Genomic DNA, 20,650 nt, shown 5'->3' on the forward strand with positions numbered 1-20,650 from the left:
AAACACAGTCTGTAGGAAGCTGGGACTACACACTATTTATATATACACATGAAGCAGTTTCCAACAGAGCCCCATAAGGTTATTTAGCTTTACAAATACCGGGAGAATTTCCCATCATGCATTGCTGCATCTGCGCAACAAGAGCTAGCTGAAAGATAACTTTTTTCATCCATTTAACCTCCTTAAATCCACCAGTTCAGCTAACTCAAAGGTCAAGCACGCTGCTAAACGAGTTTATCTGATACTCGGGGAAAAGAGGATAAATGCAAAAGTTTTCGAGTTGAAGCACAGTGACTTCCGGTCTTTTCGTTAACTGCTGCTAGGCAACCAAGTTTCCCGCTACGGTCTCGGAGTATGAACAGCGCTGCTCACGAAAACACGTCTGTGAACATGTCCGAGTGCAACAAACAACCAGAAAACAATCCAAATAAAAACACTCTAAAAGTTTACTCATTAACAACGACTGAATTCACTCAGAGCGAATTTTTGCTTTGGCGGGAGTTTATTACCTGCTAAAGACAGCAAAATCACGCGGGTCCGGCGCACATGCACGTGTTAGTACACGTGCTATAGAGTATAAATATACTATAAATTATAGCTTAGTTTAATAAACCAGAATATTTTTATATAAGAGTTGGCAGGTCGTCTTGTAATCGGAAGGTTGCCAGTTCGAGCTCCGGCTCAGACAGTCTCGGTCGTTGTGTCCTTGGGCAAGACACTTCACCCTACTGGTGGTGGTCAGAGTCCGGCAGCCTCGCCTCTGTCAGAGCGCCCCAGGGCGGCTGTGGCTACAATGTAGCTTGCCACCAACAGTGTGTGAATGTGTGGATGACTGGATGTGTAAAGCGCTTTGGGGTCCTTAGGGACTAGTAAAGCGCTACACAAATACACACCATTTGAAAATTACAATCACCCCCCTCATCTAATGACCACAAGAGGAAAATGCAAATGAACCAAAATTACTCATTAATCTGGACACAAGAACTTTTTGTAGTTTTTTAAAAGTTATTATTTTATCAATATACATATTTTTCCTCAATTCCTCAACACATAAACTCCAAACGCATTAAAAAATATATACATAATGGTCATTCTAATGTAACCAAATATCAGCGCCCCCTGTTGAATAATTTATGTCACTGCGCATTTTCCCGTCACGCTCGGAAGAAAAACATGTGAGTTGTGTAAATGAGCTTCTAAACCACTTACCTTAAAATGTAAAAGTCAAAGCAGGTCAGCTTTATAGGCAGGTAATAAACGTGGCAAACAGCACAGATAAGATAAGATACACAAGGGACGGAAGGGGTGGGGCACTTCAAGGTTAAAACGTGCTACATATTCCCAAAGAAAACCTCTGCAAAACTCCGGAGGAAAAGTGCCATTCTTCGAAGCGCCACACGCGGTCACCAGTAAGCCAATCAGAGAGCGCAGTACCATTTGAGTAAAAGCAACTCAATTAATGAAAAAAATGGTTTGAATTCGTTGAATAAAAGTTTGCAATTTTATTTGAATCAAAACTATTATTTTAGAATTTTTCCTGTTATAAATATAATTTCATAGTGTGAACATTTTTTTTAAAAGAAATGTAAAATGAACATTTCAGCAGATCAATCTGAAATTAAGCTCAGATGTGAATATGTACTTTTTTTCTGCATCATTTAGGCTGGAAATTATTTATGTACAAAAATCTATAAAATGGTTAAAGTAAAGTAAGCTCTGTCACCTTTTCTTTTAATGTGGTGTGCTGGACAACCAGCAAGCCCTGGTCACAAGACCTCAGGGACCTGCTGGGAATTTAAGGATGAAGAAGATCACTGATGTAAATTGGAGGTAGTCCGTGCTGAGCCCTGAAGGTCAGAATTATAATCTCAAAATGGACCCTGAATTTAATGGGGAGCCAATGCAGCTGGATCAGCAGGGGAGTGACATGGGTGTACCTGGAAGCCTTGGTCAAAAGCCTTGCAGCAGCATTTTAAACACCCTGCAGACGTTCCAAGTAAGCATTACTTAGACAGATACACAACGAGTTACAATGGTCTAAACAACACGAAACATGAAAAAGCATGTATAATCATTTCAAGTTCAGAACGTGACGCAATAGGACTCAGCTTAGCAATATTTCTTGTTACAGCTGTTTCCGCTTAGCTCTGTAAACCTCTTGTATTTAGTGTCTGCATCGTACCTTCATACCACCCCCGTTTGTTCTGTTTGCTAGTTTTTTTGTATTCCCAGTTCAGTTTGTGCACAGAAATAAAGCTGTTTAAGTTCAACTTTTTGTCTCTGCGTTTGTGAGTCCTGCATTTTGGATCCTCTCTCCCTGCACACAGCCATGACAGACATATGTTAAAGACTTTGTAGTATTATATTAACCAACGGAGCACTTTGCTCTCAGATTGCAGGCCTTACTCGTGGTTTCAGGAGGCAGAACCTTCAGCTTTCTGTGGAACCACTTCCCAGTTCGGATCAGGTGACCCTGAAACCTCCCATAGTTATGCTGCAACAGGTCTAAGATGCTGACGGCTTCTATGATGCTCTCCCCTGTACTTTGTCTTTTCTCCTGCTCTGAGCTCCTTTTTGTCTTCTTTCCCCTCAGTTTTCTTTTTTGTCAGGAGTCTTTGTATAATTACAAATTATTTGTTTATGCGTGCTTTCTCTCAGTAAATATTCCCTTTTTCTGCGCAGCTTTTTAACAATCTTGCCTGCAGCTCAGATTGAAGAAGAAGAAGAAGAAAAAAAAAAACAAAAAAACAACTGGTCTGGCCCCTGAGGTCAGATTGGGCCACCAAACAGCACGAGTTTAAGGATGTAAATAGCACCATGTGTTTGAGCATTGTATAGATCTGCTCAAGCCCCCGACCCACCCACACAACACACACACAGTTTATGGTGAGGTCAGTTTTAACCACTGCAGTCGTGTTTACGAATGAACAAACTTTCACTTCAAATCCAGAAACACAGGAAACGTTAACAACATCAAGTCTCTCTTTACACATTGCACAAATCTGAATCCCAATAATACTCAGCCATGACATTCAAAACACAAACAAGTTCAGAAAACAGTCACTGGTGTGGAGTGAAGAGAACAAGTTTCATCAATGCATGCAAAAAAGTTCCACAGGCACTTTAAAAACACAAAAACCGACGATCACACAGAGTCCAGTGAGAGGATTTTATCCCTGAGATCCCCCAGCAGACACGACGAGTTGATTTCCAGATCAAGACTTTTGAACATCTGAGAGATTTACACGAGTTCTCTCACAGCGATAAAACCTAAAACCTGACTTTGGATTATTTACGTCTATGTTAAACAAAGAAAACCTCGTAACCTAAAAAATATGTACACAAAACCAAGCTTCATGCAGTTGTACCTCTTTTTCTTGTAGCTTGACATGCAAAGGACAGTTTAATCACATCCACACATGAGAAAAACGTTCAGTTCTTAAGCAGGAAATCAGTCTGGGGAGCCAAACCCTGAACAAATACTGGGACTGCATGTTCATGAGTTAGCTACCTTTTAATGATTCCAGTTTCATTTTCATTTTCCTTTAAAGCGCTAACGTTGACTTGAAATGTGATTGACAATCGCATGAAAAACTCGTTCTCCCACTAAGGCAGCTCGCAGGAACAATCAGTCTGACAATATTGACTTTAAAAGCAGTTTTAGTGGCAGGAGGAGGAGCGGCTCTCCTCTGAGCGCCTCGTCTGGTCTCTAAAGGAAGAGAAAGCTCATCACTTCGGTCACGATGAGGGTGGAAAAGATTCCACGCTCAGGTCTCCACAGACGCTCCCTTCTTCTCTCACTCGTGAACGAGACCCTGACTGGAAGGTAAACTTTTGTCTGATAATCATGGAACCATACGGAGCTCCTGAAATGACTGTTTTTGAAACACGACGTGATCAGTTAGGACCAGAACTGACTGTGTCACGACTTGAGACTGACAAGTCAACAGGATAAACGATCATAATTTACAAAAAGAATTTCACGTTTTATTAAATATAGCCTGAACCTTGCAGCTGAGCTCACAAGGCCATCGGGAGAGTGTTTACCGAGGTCACTGAAGGCTGTTTTCACACAGACAACTAGAAGTGTTTTTGTGGCCCAAAGCGCAGGTTTATCAGACTCTGACACTATGTCCATGAAGATGTCCCATGCATTAAGCCTGTTAAACACCCTGAGACACAGCAAAGGCCAAAAAAAAAAAGAACACACACACACACATATATTTTTTTAAGTCTGAATCTGTCATTGAGGTTGTTCAGGCTTATTTTTTGGCTTATTGATGAAGTCCTGGGAGATTTTTCAGCAGATAGAGCGAGAACCGTGAATGTACAACAGAAAGAAAACAACCTTGCATTGCTCTGATTCCCTGCTTTGTTTATGCATAAAAATCCTAACGAACGACCCTGCAGGAAGCTAGATTCTCACAGGGAGCAGATAAGGGCGACCGAGGCAGCAGAGGTGGAACCGGGTCACAGTGTTTTTATAAACAGATGTTTTTATAAAGTTCTGCATTCGCGAAGTGGCTGTGTAAATGAGCAATGCATACATTACATAATACACGAAGGCTGGACCAAAACACGTCAGCGGGAACATAAAAGCATCGTCAGGAGGAAAGATGTTCCCAGTGCGACCTTTCAGGAGCTCCATATTCAGTGATTGTGTGTCAGAAAATGTAAAAATCCAAGTTAAGCTTTCAGGATTGTAGTGTTTGAAATTGTCCTTAAAAAAAAAATTCAGAGGAAGTCGAAATCAGTACCATCGGGAGTTTTAGCCAATCATCCTCCAGCGTCCTGCCATTTTTCCACGATCTACCGGACAGACAAAAAACACACTCTCCATCCTCTCTCCTCTGAAGAAAACGATTTAAAGTCTGAGTTTGTTAATCCCACGCTGAATCATCACATCGGTCTCTGTCGGAGAACGCCTCCGTCGCCGCTTCCTGCTGCATCGCTGTTCTCTTGCAGCAGAGGTCTGAGCTCTAAAAACACACAAATAAGCCCGTCTGTTACTGAAATGGACCTGAAAACCTGTCTGTAGAGGTTTGTAAAAACAGAGTTCACAGTGCTGCGTCAACTGTTCACAACTTACAATTTAGTATTTAATAAAAGATCAAGTACCGACTGGGTCATTGAAGAATATCAGATTTCTCTGCCAGATTCCAAAGAGCTCGAGTGGGAACTTATTCTTCCAGATTTGTAACAACTTTAATATTAAACCTGAGGCTGAAGCCTTGAAACTGCAGCTGTTATTCATATTCTGGAATAGCAGGGAACTGGTTCTGCTGGTTGAACCATCATCTCCTCAGAAACCTGCAGTCTGTCGCTTCTCTGTCCCTCCCGTAAATAAACACCACTGTGATGTCAGATTATACTTTTTCATCCACATCCTTACGAGAGCACCCACTCCTTCCAGTGAGATTTCAAAGCTGTTTCTTTTCTCACCTTTCATCTCCGTTTCCGTCTTGCTGCCGTTTTCTTTGGACGAGTTTGGACCCTCGTCGTTATCAGGCATCGCTGAAGCACTGGTGGGTTTCAACCCGTCTACGTTGTCCATCTTCACCAGGCAGAGATTCTGCAGCAGGCCCATGGGGTCGAAGCTTTCTCCGGCGTGCTCGCCTCGTCTCCTCAACATCTCCAACACCTACGGCCAGAAATCGTCAGGGAAGAAACGCACCATGTAGGATACTAAAACATGCTTTATTTAAACCCGGCAGGGCTGCAGGAACACCACAACAAAACACAAGTGCATATATGAAGAAAGCTAAAAATGTGCCTCCAATTCAGTTTGCAGTACTTTTTATGTGTTCATGCATGTCCAATAACCACAAAGTTGATTCTCTGGACCTGCACAACGCTTTCAGTGGGAGAAATGTGTCCTCACTCATCCGCGCCTCAACTGGCCGCACGTTTCCACAACCTTATAAACGCTAACGTTGCGTAACCATAGAAACCAGTGCGATTACATAACAATGAACCACGAGAGCGTCATCATAAATGGTCAGTGGTCATGTGGGCTATTCACAGGGAATGGATCACGGCACTGTGGATGATAAAAGTCACACTCTTATAATACTGTTTATAAGGTCTGCTGAGACTTAGTGATCAAAACGCTTCTCACAATGAAAATGTTCCATCCAGATGAACTGAAACAACTTTCTGAGATATTTTTTCCCAGTATTAGAGTTACCAAACCACATGTAGGACAAAGAGCATGCTTATGTGGGACAGTTTCTGACAATGAAGGGTAAACTGGGAGAGGTTTGGCATTTAACATGTGAAGGAGTCATATGCACTTTGTTTTCTTCTAACAGGCATAAAAGGATGATGTTTGGTTTCATGCTCTCATTCATATGCTCACATAGTCAGAGAGCCACGATGCCTTTTTTTTTAGCCCCGAGTTTCTTGTGCAACATCTATTTAAGCCAATCAGAATGTGGGATTTTATCACAACACATGAAATGGGAGAATGGGACATAAAGAGGGAAATCGGGTCAACGTAACTATTCCAAACACAACAGAAGGATCTGGTTTCTCATGTACGAATGATTTGATTTTATGGTCAAACAACTTCACTTAAACACAGACAAAGTTCGGCCGTTTGTCATTTCTGATGCTTTAAAATACACACCTTCATATATTTGTAGGATTTCAGTTCACTGATGTTCTCCTCCAGTAGGAGCAGGTAGAGCGAGAGATCGTCACATTGGCCACCGGGTTTGGGCAGGACGCTCACAGTGGGCAGTGATTGGTAGGTTTCAAGGAAGTGGGCGTGGTCATAGCAGTAGAGGGGACGCAGACTGGCGTAGATCACAACTGGAATCAACGTGGCGAAGACGATCAAGTTTACGAAGCTGAGAAGAGTAATCAGAGAGATGGAGGCCTTAAGTATCCCAAAAGACCAACCTACTGGCATAATGGCAACAAAAAACTCTTTTTATCCAATGAAATGTGTCAAAAATGTGTCTTTTGGAGACTGACTCCCCTTTTGGAGCCAGCCTCTAGTGGGCGTTAGAGGAACTGCAATTTATGCCACTTTTTTTAACCCCCTGCCTGGTACCTGCAGTCTGCCATTCCCAGTTTAATGAATTTCAGTTTTTACTATTCTTGAAAGCAAGAGTTCAGATCTAATCATTGCACCACAGGTAAACTTGTTTGTAAAGCACAAATCAAAGCTTATTCTGATTTTTGATGCATAAACTCTTCAATGCAAAGCTCAGGAAAATACCTCAGCAAGGAGAAGACTCCCACGGCGATGAGCTTACACTGCACCCTGTCGGGGACGCCGGTGTCTGACTCGAGCAGGCCGACACGCAGCTTGCAGCCGAAGTCGTCTGTAGTGGAGGCCAGGCGGAGGTAGTAGCCCAGGCAGACGCAGGCGCAGAGCAGGGTGAGCAGAGTCAGAACGCGGCACAGGAAGTAGTAAATGATCAGCTTCCGCGAGCAGCGCTTGGTCATCAAGAACTTCTCCACCATTGGGTAATTGAAGCAGCCCTCGGTGGGATCGCTGTGGGAAGAAAGGGTAGAAAGAGCAGATTAAAGTGAGGTCGTGCTGGTTCTTTATGGATTTGCTGGTAAACACACAGTCAGACCAGTGGATGCAACAGTTATTCCACTGATTGGAAGCTTTTTGCCATGCTCCCAAACAATGAAGTGCATCCTTCCCACCCTGTTGGCTGTAAAGTGCTGTACCTGTCAGCGGACGGCTGCTCCGCTGTCGCCATCCGTTTGGCCAGAGTGACGGCGCGGTTATAACAGCGGTCCAGCTCCTCCATGATGAAGGCGAGGTCAGACTGCAGGAGCGGCGCAGCGCAAAATCTCCAGAACAACGCCGGGGCGTACATGAGCACGGCCACCAGCAGCAGGATGTAAGGAAAGAACTGGAGAGAGGACACAGGAGAGGAGGCAGCAGAGCTTTAAATAAGACATAAACAATCACATTAGCGGTGACGTTTCCACAAATACGACTGCTGATAAAAGAAAGGTGTGGACAGCTGACACACTGACACCGAGGCTGCTGTTATGCTGGTGTTTGCGTTGATAAACTAATGCCTGATGAAACAGACAGAGATAACAGTTTCACTTTCATAGAGAAATGAGAGAGAGTGTGTGTTCAGTTCTCTGGTCTTACTGTGGAGTAGTATCTCACATCATAAACCATAAAGTTTACAAGTGCTTTAAGAAATTAAACAGATGTGAATAAACTGAAATGTTTATTCACTAAATGTTTAATCTTCTCTCTGGCTCTGTAGCAGAGACCCTCAGCCAGCCGGCCCGATTACTGCAGTGGGATTTCCAGCAAAGCCCTGAAAGATCTCCACTCTGTCCAAACCTTCACCTTCTAACAGGCTCTTAGCTCTGGGCACATATCACCCCCACCCTCATAAATCTCCACTGACCCCTCAGCACCCCTCTGACCTGCTGCACCCAACCACGCGTCTGCTTTCTATCCCTCGCCCAACCTCCACGCCTCTGGGCTCAGAGCCTTCACTGTGGGCTGAAGGCTCTGAGCTTCACATCGACCTTTTTATGAAACATTTAAGAGACTTCTCAAAACTCGCCTTTTTGTTTATTGATGCTCTTATATTGAGTGTCAGCTTGTTTCTGTTCTTTAGGTGACAGATATTAATACGGTTCCATTTTGCTATTGAAACTATGACAGACAGATCACAGACAGATCACTTGGACTGGGTGTAAAATGTGGCCTTTTTAAGAAGTGACAGTTTTATGTGGATGCCTCCACGTAGTCTCCAAAAATAAAGTGAATTAAAAAGGGTGGAAACAAAGTTTCCCATGGCGATCACACTCACTTAATATCAACTCTTTATTTTAACAAACAAACAAACATTTTTAAATGAAAAACAAAAAGAAATCAGCAGATTTAGAGAGGGAATGAGCCAAGAGTGAAAGTGTGAAGGCGAACCGATAGTTTGATTTGAATCTAAGCTTCTCTCTGTGATTAGGCTCCAGACTCCAGTGGATTTTACTTAGAAATGAAACCAACTACAGACTGAGTGACATAAGAACCACAAACCCCCCCCAAAAAAGTGGTGAATCATAACAAAAGAAAGATATGGGTATGCCCTTTCTCATTAACGACAAAAACCTGAACCATGAAGAGGACTGGTAGAGCAGACTCACGTTTCAAACCCGACAGAATTAGCTGAAAGGCAGAAAGCAAAGCTCTGAGGGTTAACTGTGCTTTTGTGCACGATCAGCTGTTTGATCGTCAGTTTCTTGTGCAGGTTTATCCGGTGTCATTATAGAAAGATCGTTGTAGGTATGTAAGGAAACATGCACGCCCATTACAGTCCTCAGAATGCACCCTACTAAAAATATCCGAACCACACCCTGAAATCTCAAACCCGAGGCTGCCTGTGAACGTCAGAAAGCTTTCCTTTCACTCTGAATCAAACACAGTGAGATTAAGATGGCTTACACCTTTTCAGTAACTGTAGCACTGTGTGTGTACCTTGTGCAGCCACAGAGGTAGAGTCTGTGTGTGCACGGCCGCCCAGCAGAAGGAGTCCACATAAGCTGCCTGCCTCCATGAGAAGTTAGTCGGAGCAAAGCAGCTGATCTGAGTACCTGAGAGAAACATGGAGACATGAAATAAGCCCCAGCAGCAGGGTCAGAATCAACACGAGTGACACGGCATAACCTTAAGTCCACAGTCTACTTCCTGGAAACAGATCAGGATTCTTGCAAGACCAGATCTGTCTGTGGTTGAGTGGATTTCTTAGAAAGATTTCTCACATGAATGAAGTGACCCAGACAGGACTCGTACAGGTTCGAGTTAAGACTGTAAGGCTTTTTAAACATGACTGTGAATAAAATTGAAGAAAACATCAGTCACACGGCGTTAGAGACGCCAGCTGGTTGGTTCAGGAGACGTTCTGTCAGAAATGCCAGGCGATGAATAAAAGGCCTTCTGTAGGTTCTTTCATCTCTTTTAAACATTCATTTGTTGTTTGTCTGAAACTTGTGTTTTCATGCTGCTGTAAGACAAATTCAAACACACCTGGAGTTTAGCATCTTCCCGATGGACACCTAGACATGTGGACTGGTTCCAAGTTCAGATCTTTAGACCACTTTAGACCCACACAGACAAGATCCGAGGAACTAAGCTACCCGAGAGGCTAAAAAGCCCAACTGACCTCATATTTTATACAGGAAATCTTTTTATAAACCAATGTGTATGTGTTTATCACACCTGTGCCGTTTCCTTTATCTATGAACATAATTTCTGCATCTGCCACCAAAGTACGGACACAATTTAAGAGCAGCATGGAAGAAAAACTGCAGGTAAAAACAAGAAGCGAGGACAGAAAAACGGCCACATGTAAGCAGAAGCAGCGTCAGAGGAAATGGAAGTGTTTTAAGGAGAAGATATTTATGAAAAGGGTAGAACCGTCTGTTAGCCGACACGCACTGAAAAACATCACGGGGCAGTGATTAGAAGCGGAAAACTACAGAAAATGAATAAATGAAAAGCTTTAGGAGAAGAAAACTGACAAAAACGTTTCTATGATTAGAAATATGACAGTGGCGCGTACAGATGTGCAGCTGGAGTCTCTTAAAGGCTATTCAGGCTGGATTCTGTGACTTCTGATGAACTCTTCTTCATGAGATTACCACCTAACATTTAACTATCACACAGTCACCTGCGTCATGGAGCCAACTTTGCTCGTTCCCCCGGCTTCACTCACCGACTGAGACCTCCTGAGCGAAGGCCAGAGAGATGAGGAGGAGGGGAAGGCCCACGGCCACGCAGGTCACGATCTTGTCCACGGCGAGCTCCGTTCGAACGTTGCGGTATCGAGCCTGGTTCGGGTCCTTCAGCAGAAAGTCGCTGAACACGTACTCCGTAGCCACGTGTGCAATGGCCATGTCTATGCTCTGCTCTTACCTGTTGACACAAATCAACAAGCATCTCCGTTAGCACGTCTCACAGAGGTAATGCGGAATCAGCTCGCTCTGTGCCATGACTTTGGTTGTTTTACCTTCATACTATGAAAACGTTTGGCTTAAATCTGATGCATTTTCACAAATGTTTTGCAGTATTTTTGGGTACTGATGTCTTTAGAAATAGCAGATATTCAGAAACTTTGACATATCCTGTGATATTAATGATCAAAGTTGGTTACAGAAAAATTAGCTCGAAACAAAATATTTTTGGCTTTACACTGAGACGCTGAGTGTGGGCTTGTTTTCATCTGGCTATCTGTTGTACTTCTGAAGTTACGAGGGTGTGAAACATGCTTCGAAACTACGAATTAAAAACTGTCAAATTTCGACCCACACCCGTGCACCTCGAGGGCCTGTAACTGTGAAAACGGCCTTTATATATTATATTAAATTGAGTTTGCACGGCTCTGACATGTTCCCCGAGTTCCCGTCGCCTTTTTGCCAGGCAAATTTAATGTGAGCGATGCAAAGCAGCACACGAGGTGAACGTGTCCTGTTACAGCAGCTACTTAATTTCCCAGCTCGCTGCCTAATATCGCTTTAACGCAGCCATAATTAAATAATGCACTAACATAATAACCTGTATTAGTCTTTAATTAGACATTCCAGATTCCATAATGAGGTTTTGCTCATTTTGTTCGCCAACAGCAGCTTTATTTAACTCCACTTTCTCCTGTTTGTCAGTGTTCACTCCGTGAGCACTTTATTAGGATCACGGCTCCATGTGCATTCGTGCAAATTAGCCAGTCATGTGGCAGATTCAGATAATTTGTGTAAACTCTATTATTACTCAGAGTCACAGAGATTAAAGTTGGGATAATCTACGGGAAAAGAAAATCATCACAGACAGAAAGGACACGCTCCATCTGCAGTACTGAGAATATCTGCTAAAAATGAAAGGCAAACCACAGCCGATCTACCGTTTTATCTAAAGTGTCTGTATTTAAATCAAACTTTGACTTCTTGTCTCGATTATTTAGAGCTGCTGGTTCACATGAACCGAAATGGGCGCAGGGGGAGGATGAAGGAGCCTCCTCACTGGCAGTGGCGTGTCTAGAAAATTTTTGTTGGGGGGGCCAGGTAGGGGCACAGATTTGGAGAAGGGTGGCAGATGTAATTGGCAGATAATGTTAAAAACAATTCTATTAACCATAATTCAATAACCCTGTAAACCTAATAACCGAATGCGCTTTTAACTCTTATTAGAATGAGATTTTAACCACTACTGTGCAAAGTTTTTAGATACTGCGTTGCTAAAGGACAAGAGATACAATCAGTGCTTTGTCAGTGTTTACTCAGCATTCAAGGACATCAATATTTGCATAGTATTTTTACTGACATATAGTACACATATGTTTTGGGCAAAAACATTTTTGAATATTAAAATACGAACATTTGTAGCAAACAATTGACAAATTAGCCAATGCAAAACTTTATCTGCCTGTTAAAAAAAGAAGATAATCTTCTCACAAACTGGTGTTTGATTTTGAAACAGGAAAAAAGTGGGGAAACAACTGAAAAGACTAACATTTGAATAAAACCTGAAAGCAAGTAAATACTTTCTATGCTGCCTTATGGTAAACTTTGGTAATATTGATAAAGAACAACACTGGCTGATGATAAAATACAGTCAGCTGGCATGGTGACACTGCCAGTATTAACCTGCAGGGCTGGACTGGGACAGAAAATCGGGCATTTTGACTACAGACCGGCCCCCCAGGTATTAAAGCCATAAAGCCTTTGACTGAAAACAAATGCTGTTGTGACAGTGATGTACAGTCTTGTTGGTATATGTATGATTTCTATACATTTTACGTCAGATAAAAACTTGGGTTGTAAGATTTAGATAATTATTTAATAAAAGCTAGATATTTTAAATGAGAATAAGAAAGAAAAGTATTTCTTTGTGCCCCACCTTTCCCTGTTAATGCCCTACCTGGCCCCCTGGCAACACTTTGCTAGACCCGCCCCTGCACAGTTACCAGCTGTCAGCTGCTTAGAAAAGGATCCTGGTGTTATTTGTCTCTCAGAAACAGTTGATAACTTCAACTCATTCATGTCACCTAAAAGGTAAACCTGTTTCTCCATCACAGCTCTGATGGTTCAGTAAGGACATCTCCTGGTTTCATCTTCATGTTTCCCTCTCACCACATATCCAAACCGATATCATGACCAGCAGCTTTACAGCTGTGGCTCCAGCAAACATCAGCTGATACTAGAAATTAATATTAAATAAATTCTAACAACAGCTGATCAAGCTTAAACGTGCTGCTGTTGTTTAGCGCAACATCCGCTGGTTTCCTCTTTCTGGCACAAAGTGGGCGATAAATAAACAAGAGAGACGATCAGCTGATCATTGATCAGTTTCATGATTGAAGTAGCAACAGGAGAGAGAGGGGGAGAGAATGAGAGAAGAGGCAGCTGTGCAGCATAAACACACAGAATAACTCCAGCATTGTGTCTTTTTCCATTCTAGCTAAAGTTCGGGACAAACTGCGTCTCTTCTCAGCTCAATACGAAACGCATAATATTTTCTCTGAATGAGGGACCATTCCATTTTTTTAAGGAGCCGTTGGCAACTCTACTAACTAACCTTATGAATAAAATAAAGTTCACTATCAGTAACATCATAGCACCCACCCACCTAAAAACTCCATCAAGCTGGCTAGAACGCAGTACGAGTTATTGCAACTGAGGGTAAAAAGTCAGCACAACAAAAATAAACTCCACCTAAACTTGGTTTATATCTGACCCAGATAGACTGCAGGTCATAACTTCTTACCTGAAGTTCAGTTCACCTGACACTCGGACTGGCGGCTGCCTCGGGTCTCTCCTCCTGCCTCCCCTTCCCTCATCCACCTGCTGGCCTCTGTGGAAGCCCCGCCATAGCCACCACCAAACAAATGAGTCATTTTTACACATCGACCTGCATCTGGCCAATCCACCACCTCTCATTGTTCATGCCATTACAAAATAAAAATAAAAAATAAGTCACTGGGGATATGCCCGGTATGCCCGATGGCCAGTCCAGCTATGTTAACCTGCAACCAAATCTGCAGCGCCATACAGCAATGTTACGACTTAGATTATATCTTATAACTCATAACTCTTATGTTAGCTGCCCTCAGTAGCATACTGTCTGAAATATTCCACGGCTGCAATAATTCTTTAAGTGTTATTTTTTTCCTTGGTATTCTAATTTCACCGAAGTTTACTAAACTCAAACTTAATATTACTTACCGGGACATTTATTCTGTCCTCATTTTCTTTCACCGAAAAATTGTTTCCTGCAGTGCGTCTTTCGCGCTTGGCTCTCCTACCTTTGCTAACGTGATGCACATAGCGCAGAAGCCGATGCTGCATTCACTTACACTCGGATATCTGAGCTTCACCGTGAAAACATAATCGTACATTTGATATTTGATTGAATTTTATTGTTTTGCCTTTGGGGTGGCACCTGGGGTGGCCAGTCTGGTTGGGGGGGGTGGCCTGTGCCCCCCCAGGCCACCCCGCTGGACACGCCATTGTCGGACTGGTGGCTGCTTCGGGGCTCTCCTCCTGCCTCCCCTTCCCTCATCCACCTGCTGGCCTCTGTGGAAGCCCCGCCATAGCCACCACCAAACAACTGAGTCATTTTTACACATCGACCTGCATCTGGCCAATCCACCACCTCTCATTGTTCATGCCATTACAAAATAAAAATAAAAAATAAGTCACTGGGGATACGCCCGGTATGCCCGATGGCCAGTCCAGCTATGTTAACCTGCAACCAAATCTGCAGCTCCATACAGCAATGTTACGACTTAGATGATATCTTATAACTCATAACTCTTATGTTAGCTGCCCTCAGTAGCATACTGTCTGAAATATTCCACGGCTGCAATAATTCTTTAAGTGTTATTTTTTTCCTTGGTATTCTAATTTCACCGAAGTTTACTAAACTCAACAAACTTAATATTACTTACCGGGACATTTATTCTGTCCTCATTTTCTTTCACCGAAAAATTGTTTCCTGCAGTGCGTCTTTCGCGCTTGGCTCTCCTACCTTTGCTAACGTGATGCACATAGCGCAGAAGCCGATGCTGCATTCACTTACACTCGGATATCTGAGCTTCACCGTGAAAACATAATCGTACATTTGATATTTGATTGAATTTTATTGTTTTGCCTTTGGGGTGGCACCTGGGGTGGCCAGTCTGGTTGGGGGGGGTGGCCTGTGCCCCCCCAGGCCACCCCGCTGGACACGCCATTGCTCACTGGACATTTCTTTGGTCTTTGGAGGAAAAACCGCTCACACCACTTAGTGAAGGTCAGGCCACGTTCCTGCTCCACTTCCAGCAGAAAACTCATAATCAGCGAGCTGTCAACATACTTTAAGACAACTCTTGGTCCACGACAGCTCTGACGATCGATCCCTGAGGGGATCCAGTGCAGGGCGAGAAACTGCTGGACAGGGTTTTATTGAGGCCGACCCTCTGAACTCAATCTTCCATCTTTGGGCACCTTTATTTTTTATTTTATCAACTGTAGAAAAGCATTAAACAGGCTGGAACAGTCAGGCTGTGCCACTCCGAGTGACCTTCGGCGTAAATTCAACATGTTTATGGAACGAGGCTCAGCTGTGAGCATCACTTCAGACCCTCAGCAGTGTTTTCATGCTCAGCTCTTAAAGCCGGCACTCAGAGACACCGACAGTCATGTCGATGTTTTCCTCCATGATTCACGGTGACAGCAGACGTTTTCTGGATCTTGTAGTGTGTTTGGTACGGGTTCTGTCTGCAAAGCAAACTGCTCTACAGGGATATTGGTTTCATTTTGCTCTACTGAACAAATATTCCAACAATTTCCTCTTAATAAACTGAAGCTCGCACACAGTTTCACTTGTCAAAGGGTCAAAAATAGCAGGAAAACACACAGACCTCTGTTAAGTAAAGCAACACAGCCTCTTTGTCTTCACCGTGTGTGCCAGTCCTTCTTACATCCACAGTTTCCCTCCTGATCTAAATATTTATCATGAGCATTTCTTGGAAGTCTGGTTAAGCTGAGAACTGTAGTCATTAACATAACAGCACAGAGCTCTTTAAAATCACCTTCTGTTAAAGCCTGGAGCCTCACGGTTATTATCCACAGCGTCATGCCATGAACAAAGATTAAGATTAGTCACTATGAGTCATGAGGTACAGGCCACTTCAGCCACCAGCGCCGCTGCTCCTCAGCTGTGCAACCTCAGACTCGTGGAGTAAAGCGAAGCCTGATTTTAATAAAGAAGGATTTCAAAACCCCTCGTGATCATCTTCCCACGACATCATCGGCCTGCTTTGTTTGCTTTACTTGTTTGTTTTCTTCATTTTTAATGCAAAGTCTTCATTATTCTCAAAGATGGGCTGACTACGTAACTCCGGAGCGTCAAACATGTTTTAGTTCAGGAGACCCGACCTGATCTGAAGTGGGAAAGACGACTGCATAACAACACACGTCCCTCCAAAGGTTTTAAAGCTTAAAGAAGCAGAATTAGAAAATACAAGAAGAGTACTTCAATTTGTCATGAATTGTTGTACTTGGGAAGTAAGTTTTATCAGGCTAAATATACCTGATGCTAATGACAGTGTTACAAAACCTCATGTCAATCTCCATGGCACTTTTTAAAAAATACAAATCAGGGTTGGAGTTTGTTTCCTGCCGCGTGTCTTAAGAGCTTGAAAAAAGAAGGTAACACTGTGGTTATGAAGGGGTGGGTGTGGTCAGCAGCAACACTCAGGTATGCTGTAGTGTTTAGGTGATGATCAGTTGGTGCCAAGAAAATATCCCCCACACCATCACACCAGCAGCAGCCTGAACAGCTGACACAAGGCAGGATCCATACTGTTCTTTATGCCAAATTCTGACCCGACCATCTGAAACCCACAGCAGAAACTGACACTCACTCCTTCCAACCTTCTGTTGTTTAACGTCGGTGCCCCGTGTGAACTGTCGTCTTAGCTGAGAACAGGAAACTGAAGCAACAGCGATGCACCAAAAATACCGAGAGGTTGTGGTCTGGCCCTGCAGCCCATCTGCCGCGCGCTCCGACGCGCTGTGGATTCAGAGATGTGCTTCTGTGTTATCTTGGCTGTAGCACGTGTCTGTTGTTTGAGTTACTGTTACCTCCATATCAGCTCAAAGCAATCCAACCATTCTCCTCTGCCATCAGCGACACCACTTTACTCCAAAAACTGCCGCTCACTGGATATTTTCTCATTTTCTGACCACTCTCTGAAACACTCTGACCCACCTGTCTGGTAGCAACAACCATGCCACGTTCAAAGTCACTTAAGTCACTTTTAAGTCCCCATTCTGATGCTGTTTGAAAATCAGCTGGTCCTACATGTCTAAATGCACTGAGCTGCTGCCATGTGATTGGCTGACATTTCTATTAATAAACAAATGGAAAAGTGTACCTTATAAAGCTATAGATAGAATTTAATGTCACAGAGGAAGGACAGAAAACCTTTAAATGTAGAGTTTTTGTATCTAAACAAGGTTGCTGTTGTTTTTTTAAATCTCTTAATGATTTTTGACCTGTTTGTCTCCATCTAACAATAATTCCAACCTTCCAGACACGTTCCCTCCTCTGTAATGCATCACCATAATGAAAAATATGGACTTATTAATAATTGTACTTTCACTTTCACACTTTAAAAACCGCCGGTGGACCGAAAACGACCGGTTCTGGCCGGCGGGTCGCAAGTTTGACACCCCCGACGGCTGGGGTGGCTAACAGCGATGAAGCGGCATAAACAGACGGTAGAGTGACTTTTAACGAAGCTGTGATTTACTCAAAGCTGGCACACATCATAAACCCGCGCTTACCTGCTGCTGCTTCCGTCAGGTGTGTATCAAAGCGTCATGGCCGCGGTGGAGGCTGTGTGCAGCGGGAATCACTTCAGGTGCTTTCCAGCGCAGCTGCTCGGCGGTGTGGCCGCCAGGCATTCAACAGATAGAACAAAACAACTTTCGAAATCAATCCTCTTCCTGTAAGACTCAAAACTCCTTCCGTTCATCTTCGTGATGCCTTCACATTGGCTCAGAATTTTCCGATCTCTTGCTGCCTTCAAGTGCAGCGCGGGATTTTGTAACTTGTAGCTCGGGAGTCAATCGGCGAGCAAACTCTGCTGAAAAATCTTTCTTTCTTTCTTTCTTTCTTTCTTTCTTTCTTTCTTTCTTTCTTTCTTTCTTTCTTTCTTTCTTTCTTTCTTTCTTTCTTTCTTTCTTTCTTTCTTTCTTTCTTTCTTTCTCTTAGTAGTATTTTATCTGATATATAGTAGTAGAAGTATTTTATCTGATATATAAATAGTCACTGATCTTAAATTTATTGCAGGCTACACACATCAGAGTTAGGTGCTCATCCAGAGGATGCAGCACTAACTTTTATACACTCTCCGAGGGATCGTGAAACTTCTGTTTCCAGAAGTCATGCAAATGACTAAAACTGTGTTTATTGGTTGATTCTTAAGATATTCATTCAACAGTCGCCTCAAGGTGCTTTATAATGAAGGTAAAGACCCTACAATAATACAGAGAACACGCTACAATCAAATGACCCCTTATGAGCAAGCACTGAGCAAGAAGTAGGCTGGGGCAGCCATCTGTGATGTATTTCAGTGCTGGACTTTGTAGACAGTCCCTGCATGCTCAGCAGGCATACAGACCAGTGCTGTTACAAAGGTCCAGGTCAGAGGTCAAGTTGTTTTTAATAAAAAGAGAGCAGAATGAGCTTCAGTTTGCTTCAGTAAGAAGTGTGAAAGACTACATTTTAAATTGCAGGCCTGCTGCTGCTGATTAAGACACGGACACCCAGCAGGACTGATGTACATGACACAAATGTACAAAGTTTGATGAGCCCTCACCGAGTTTATTCATTTTTTCCCACCCCGTCATCAATAATTACACGTAGAATGTATGAGTACATAAATCAGAGCACCTCAGCTACAAAAATTTAGGGCACAAAAATATCTTCAGTAAAAGCTTTAAAGTAGCTGATATCAGATGGAAAATTAAGCTTTTTTCCATAAGTGTGAATGCTCACAACCATCTCTGCGCATAAACCAGAAACAAAGCTTTACAGGAGACATTCACAAACCGCTGGAAACCTGGGAGACGATGCTGCTCTCAGAACAGCGACTAACACCTCTCCTCTGACATCAGGACGGCAGCGCAGAGTCTCGGCACAGTGAAGACACTTCAGCACCAAACTTATTCCTGCTGCTGTTACACACAATCATATACACACATCTTTATATGCACGTGATGTTAGGAAACTATACTTACTGCTGCACACAGTTTAGAATCCATTATGACTTTTTATTTGAACACTGATATAACTAAAGGCATTTGTTGGTTTTTATATAATATATTCAGTTTTCTAGGAGGAGTGCACACATTTAATTAAAACAATCATATTTACTTTGTATGTTTTCTCCGAGCTCCAAAGAACTCGTTAACTGCAGAGGATCTGCAGTTAACGAGTTGTAATAAAAATGTTCTGGTTGTAATAAATATGATATAAAGGAACACATGTTTTATTATCTGTTAATTTAATATGTCCATTTGTTCAGGTTTATATACAGTTGCTGTGTAAGCTTCCCCTCCTTTGTGTTTGGTTGACCTCATTTTTAAACCTGTTCACTTAACAACTACTTTTCTTCATAGTTTGGGGAATTTTTCTCATAACTCTTCTATCTGATTAAAATCTAATTAGCTTCCACACTTTGTCCTTGAGCCTCACTGCTTGGGTCCCTCACAGGAGCTAACCACAGAGCAGCCGGTCATTAAAACACAGCATGTCTTTATCCCGTCTTCCTTTTCTCACCCAACCGGTCGCAGCAGATGGCCCCGCCCCTCCCTGAGCCTGGTTCTGCTGGAGGTTTCTTCCTGTTAAAAGGGAGTTTTTCCTTCCCACTGTCGCCAAAGTGCTTGCTCATAGAGGGTCATATGATTGTTGGGTTTTTCTCTGTATGTATTATTGTAGGGTCTACCTTTCAATATAAAGCACTTTAAGGTGACTGCTGTTGTGATTTGGAGCTGTATAAATAAAATTGAATAGAATTTAATTAAAACACACTTTCTCTGCTTGAATCTTTGCAGCTTGTGTTTTGATTTAGTAAATTTGGTGTTTTATTTTAATCCCTTTGATTCTTGAATATAAAGATATTAATAAAAGAGTTCGACTTCCCTCTTGTTTCCCATTTTCTATTTAAAAAGTCTGGCATGATTGCCTTCATCTGTGTCTGTGCTTTGAATGGAGGTATTCAGTGTGTTTGTGATGGGTTCATGTGTAGCTTGAACATAACTTTAAAAATTAGTGTTCAAACAGGGTGACTGGTCCCTAATGTTTGCACTCAGGGAGCCTTCGGATGAAGGCTGTGGCACAGTTTAAATGCTGGCTTGTTGCTATTTTACTAGTTAAAATTATAATATCGTGTTAAAAATCGTGTAATTGCTCTTTTTGTCTATCTGTTGTAGCGCTGTGGCCACAAACTCTCTCTTCAGCTTTCAGAGCGATTAATTTGCCAACAAAAGAGACACACAGGTGACTGAGTATCACCTATACCGCCACCTGTCGTCCTTTCTTTTTCTTTTCCTCGACAAATTTTCTATATTAGGTATCCAGTAACGTCAGCAAAGTTAATTATTTTGGTCACGATAT

General features: G+C 42.7%; 1 protein-coding gene across 3 annotated transcripts; it reads right to left on the reverse strand.

Moving 5' to 3' along the window:
• Positions 1-2,892: 2,892 nt before the first annotated feature.
• Positions 2,893-17,970, reverse strand: LOC146560266 (pannexin-1-like). Of its 3 annotated transcripts, none has more exons than XM_085244231.1 (8): positions 17,815-17,970; positions 10,707-10,906; positions 9,470-9,585; positions 7,690-7,877; positions 7,226-7,504; positions 6,629-6,851; positions 5,443-5,641; positions 2,893-4,979 (listed from the first exon to the last, which is right to left on the reverse strand). In XM_085244231.1, the coding sequence occupies exons 2-8, from the start codon at positions 10,885-10,887 to the stop codon at positions 4,900-4,902; spliced, it is 1,266 nt and encodes a 421-aa protein (XP_085100357.1). In that variant the 5' UTR covers positions 10,888-10,906; positions 17,815-17,970; the 3' UTR covers positions 2,893-4,899. The 3 variants fall into 3 exon arrangements, with proteins under 3 accessions (XP_085100357.1, XP_085100359.1, XP_085100358.1); XM_085244233.1 differs by lacking the exon at positions 17,815-17,970 and adding an exon at positions 14,206-14,366; XM_085244232.1 differs by lacking the exon at positions 17,815-17,970 and adding an exon at positions 13,748-14,069.
• Between the last annotated feature and the right edge of the window lie 2,680 nt (positions 17,971-20,650).

This window comes from Mchenga conophoros, linkage group LG14 (assembly GCF_057382185.1).
Source record: "Mchenga conophoros isolate Kocher_MC1m ecotype Shallow Benthic linkage group LG14, M_conophoros_male_GT1.1, whole genome shotgun sequence".
Taxonomy (NCBI): domain Eukaryota; kingdom Metazoa; phylum Chordata; class Actinopteri; order Cichliformes; family Cichlidae; genus Mchenga; species Mchenga conophoros.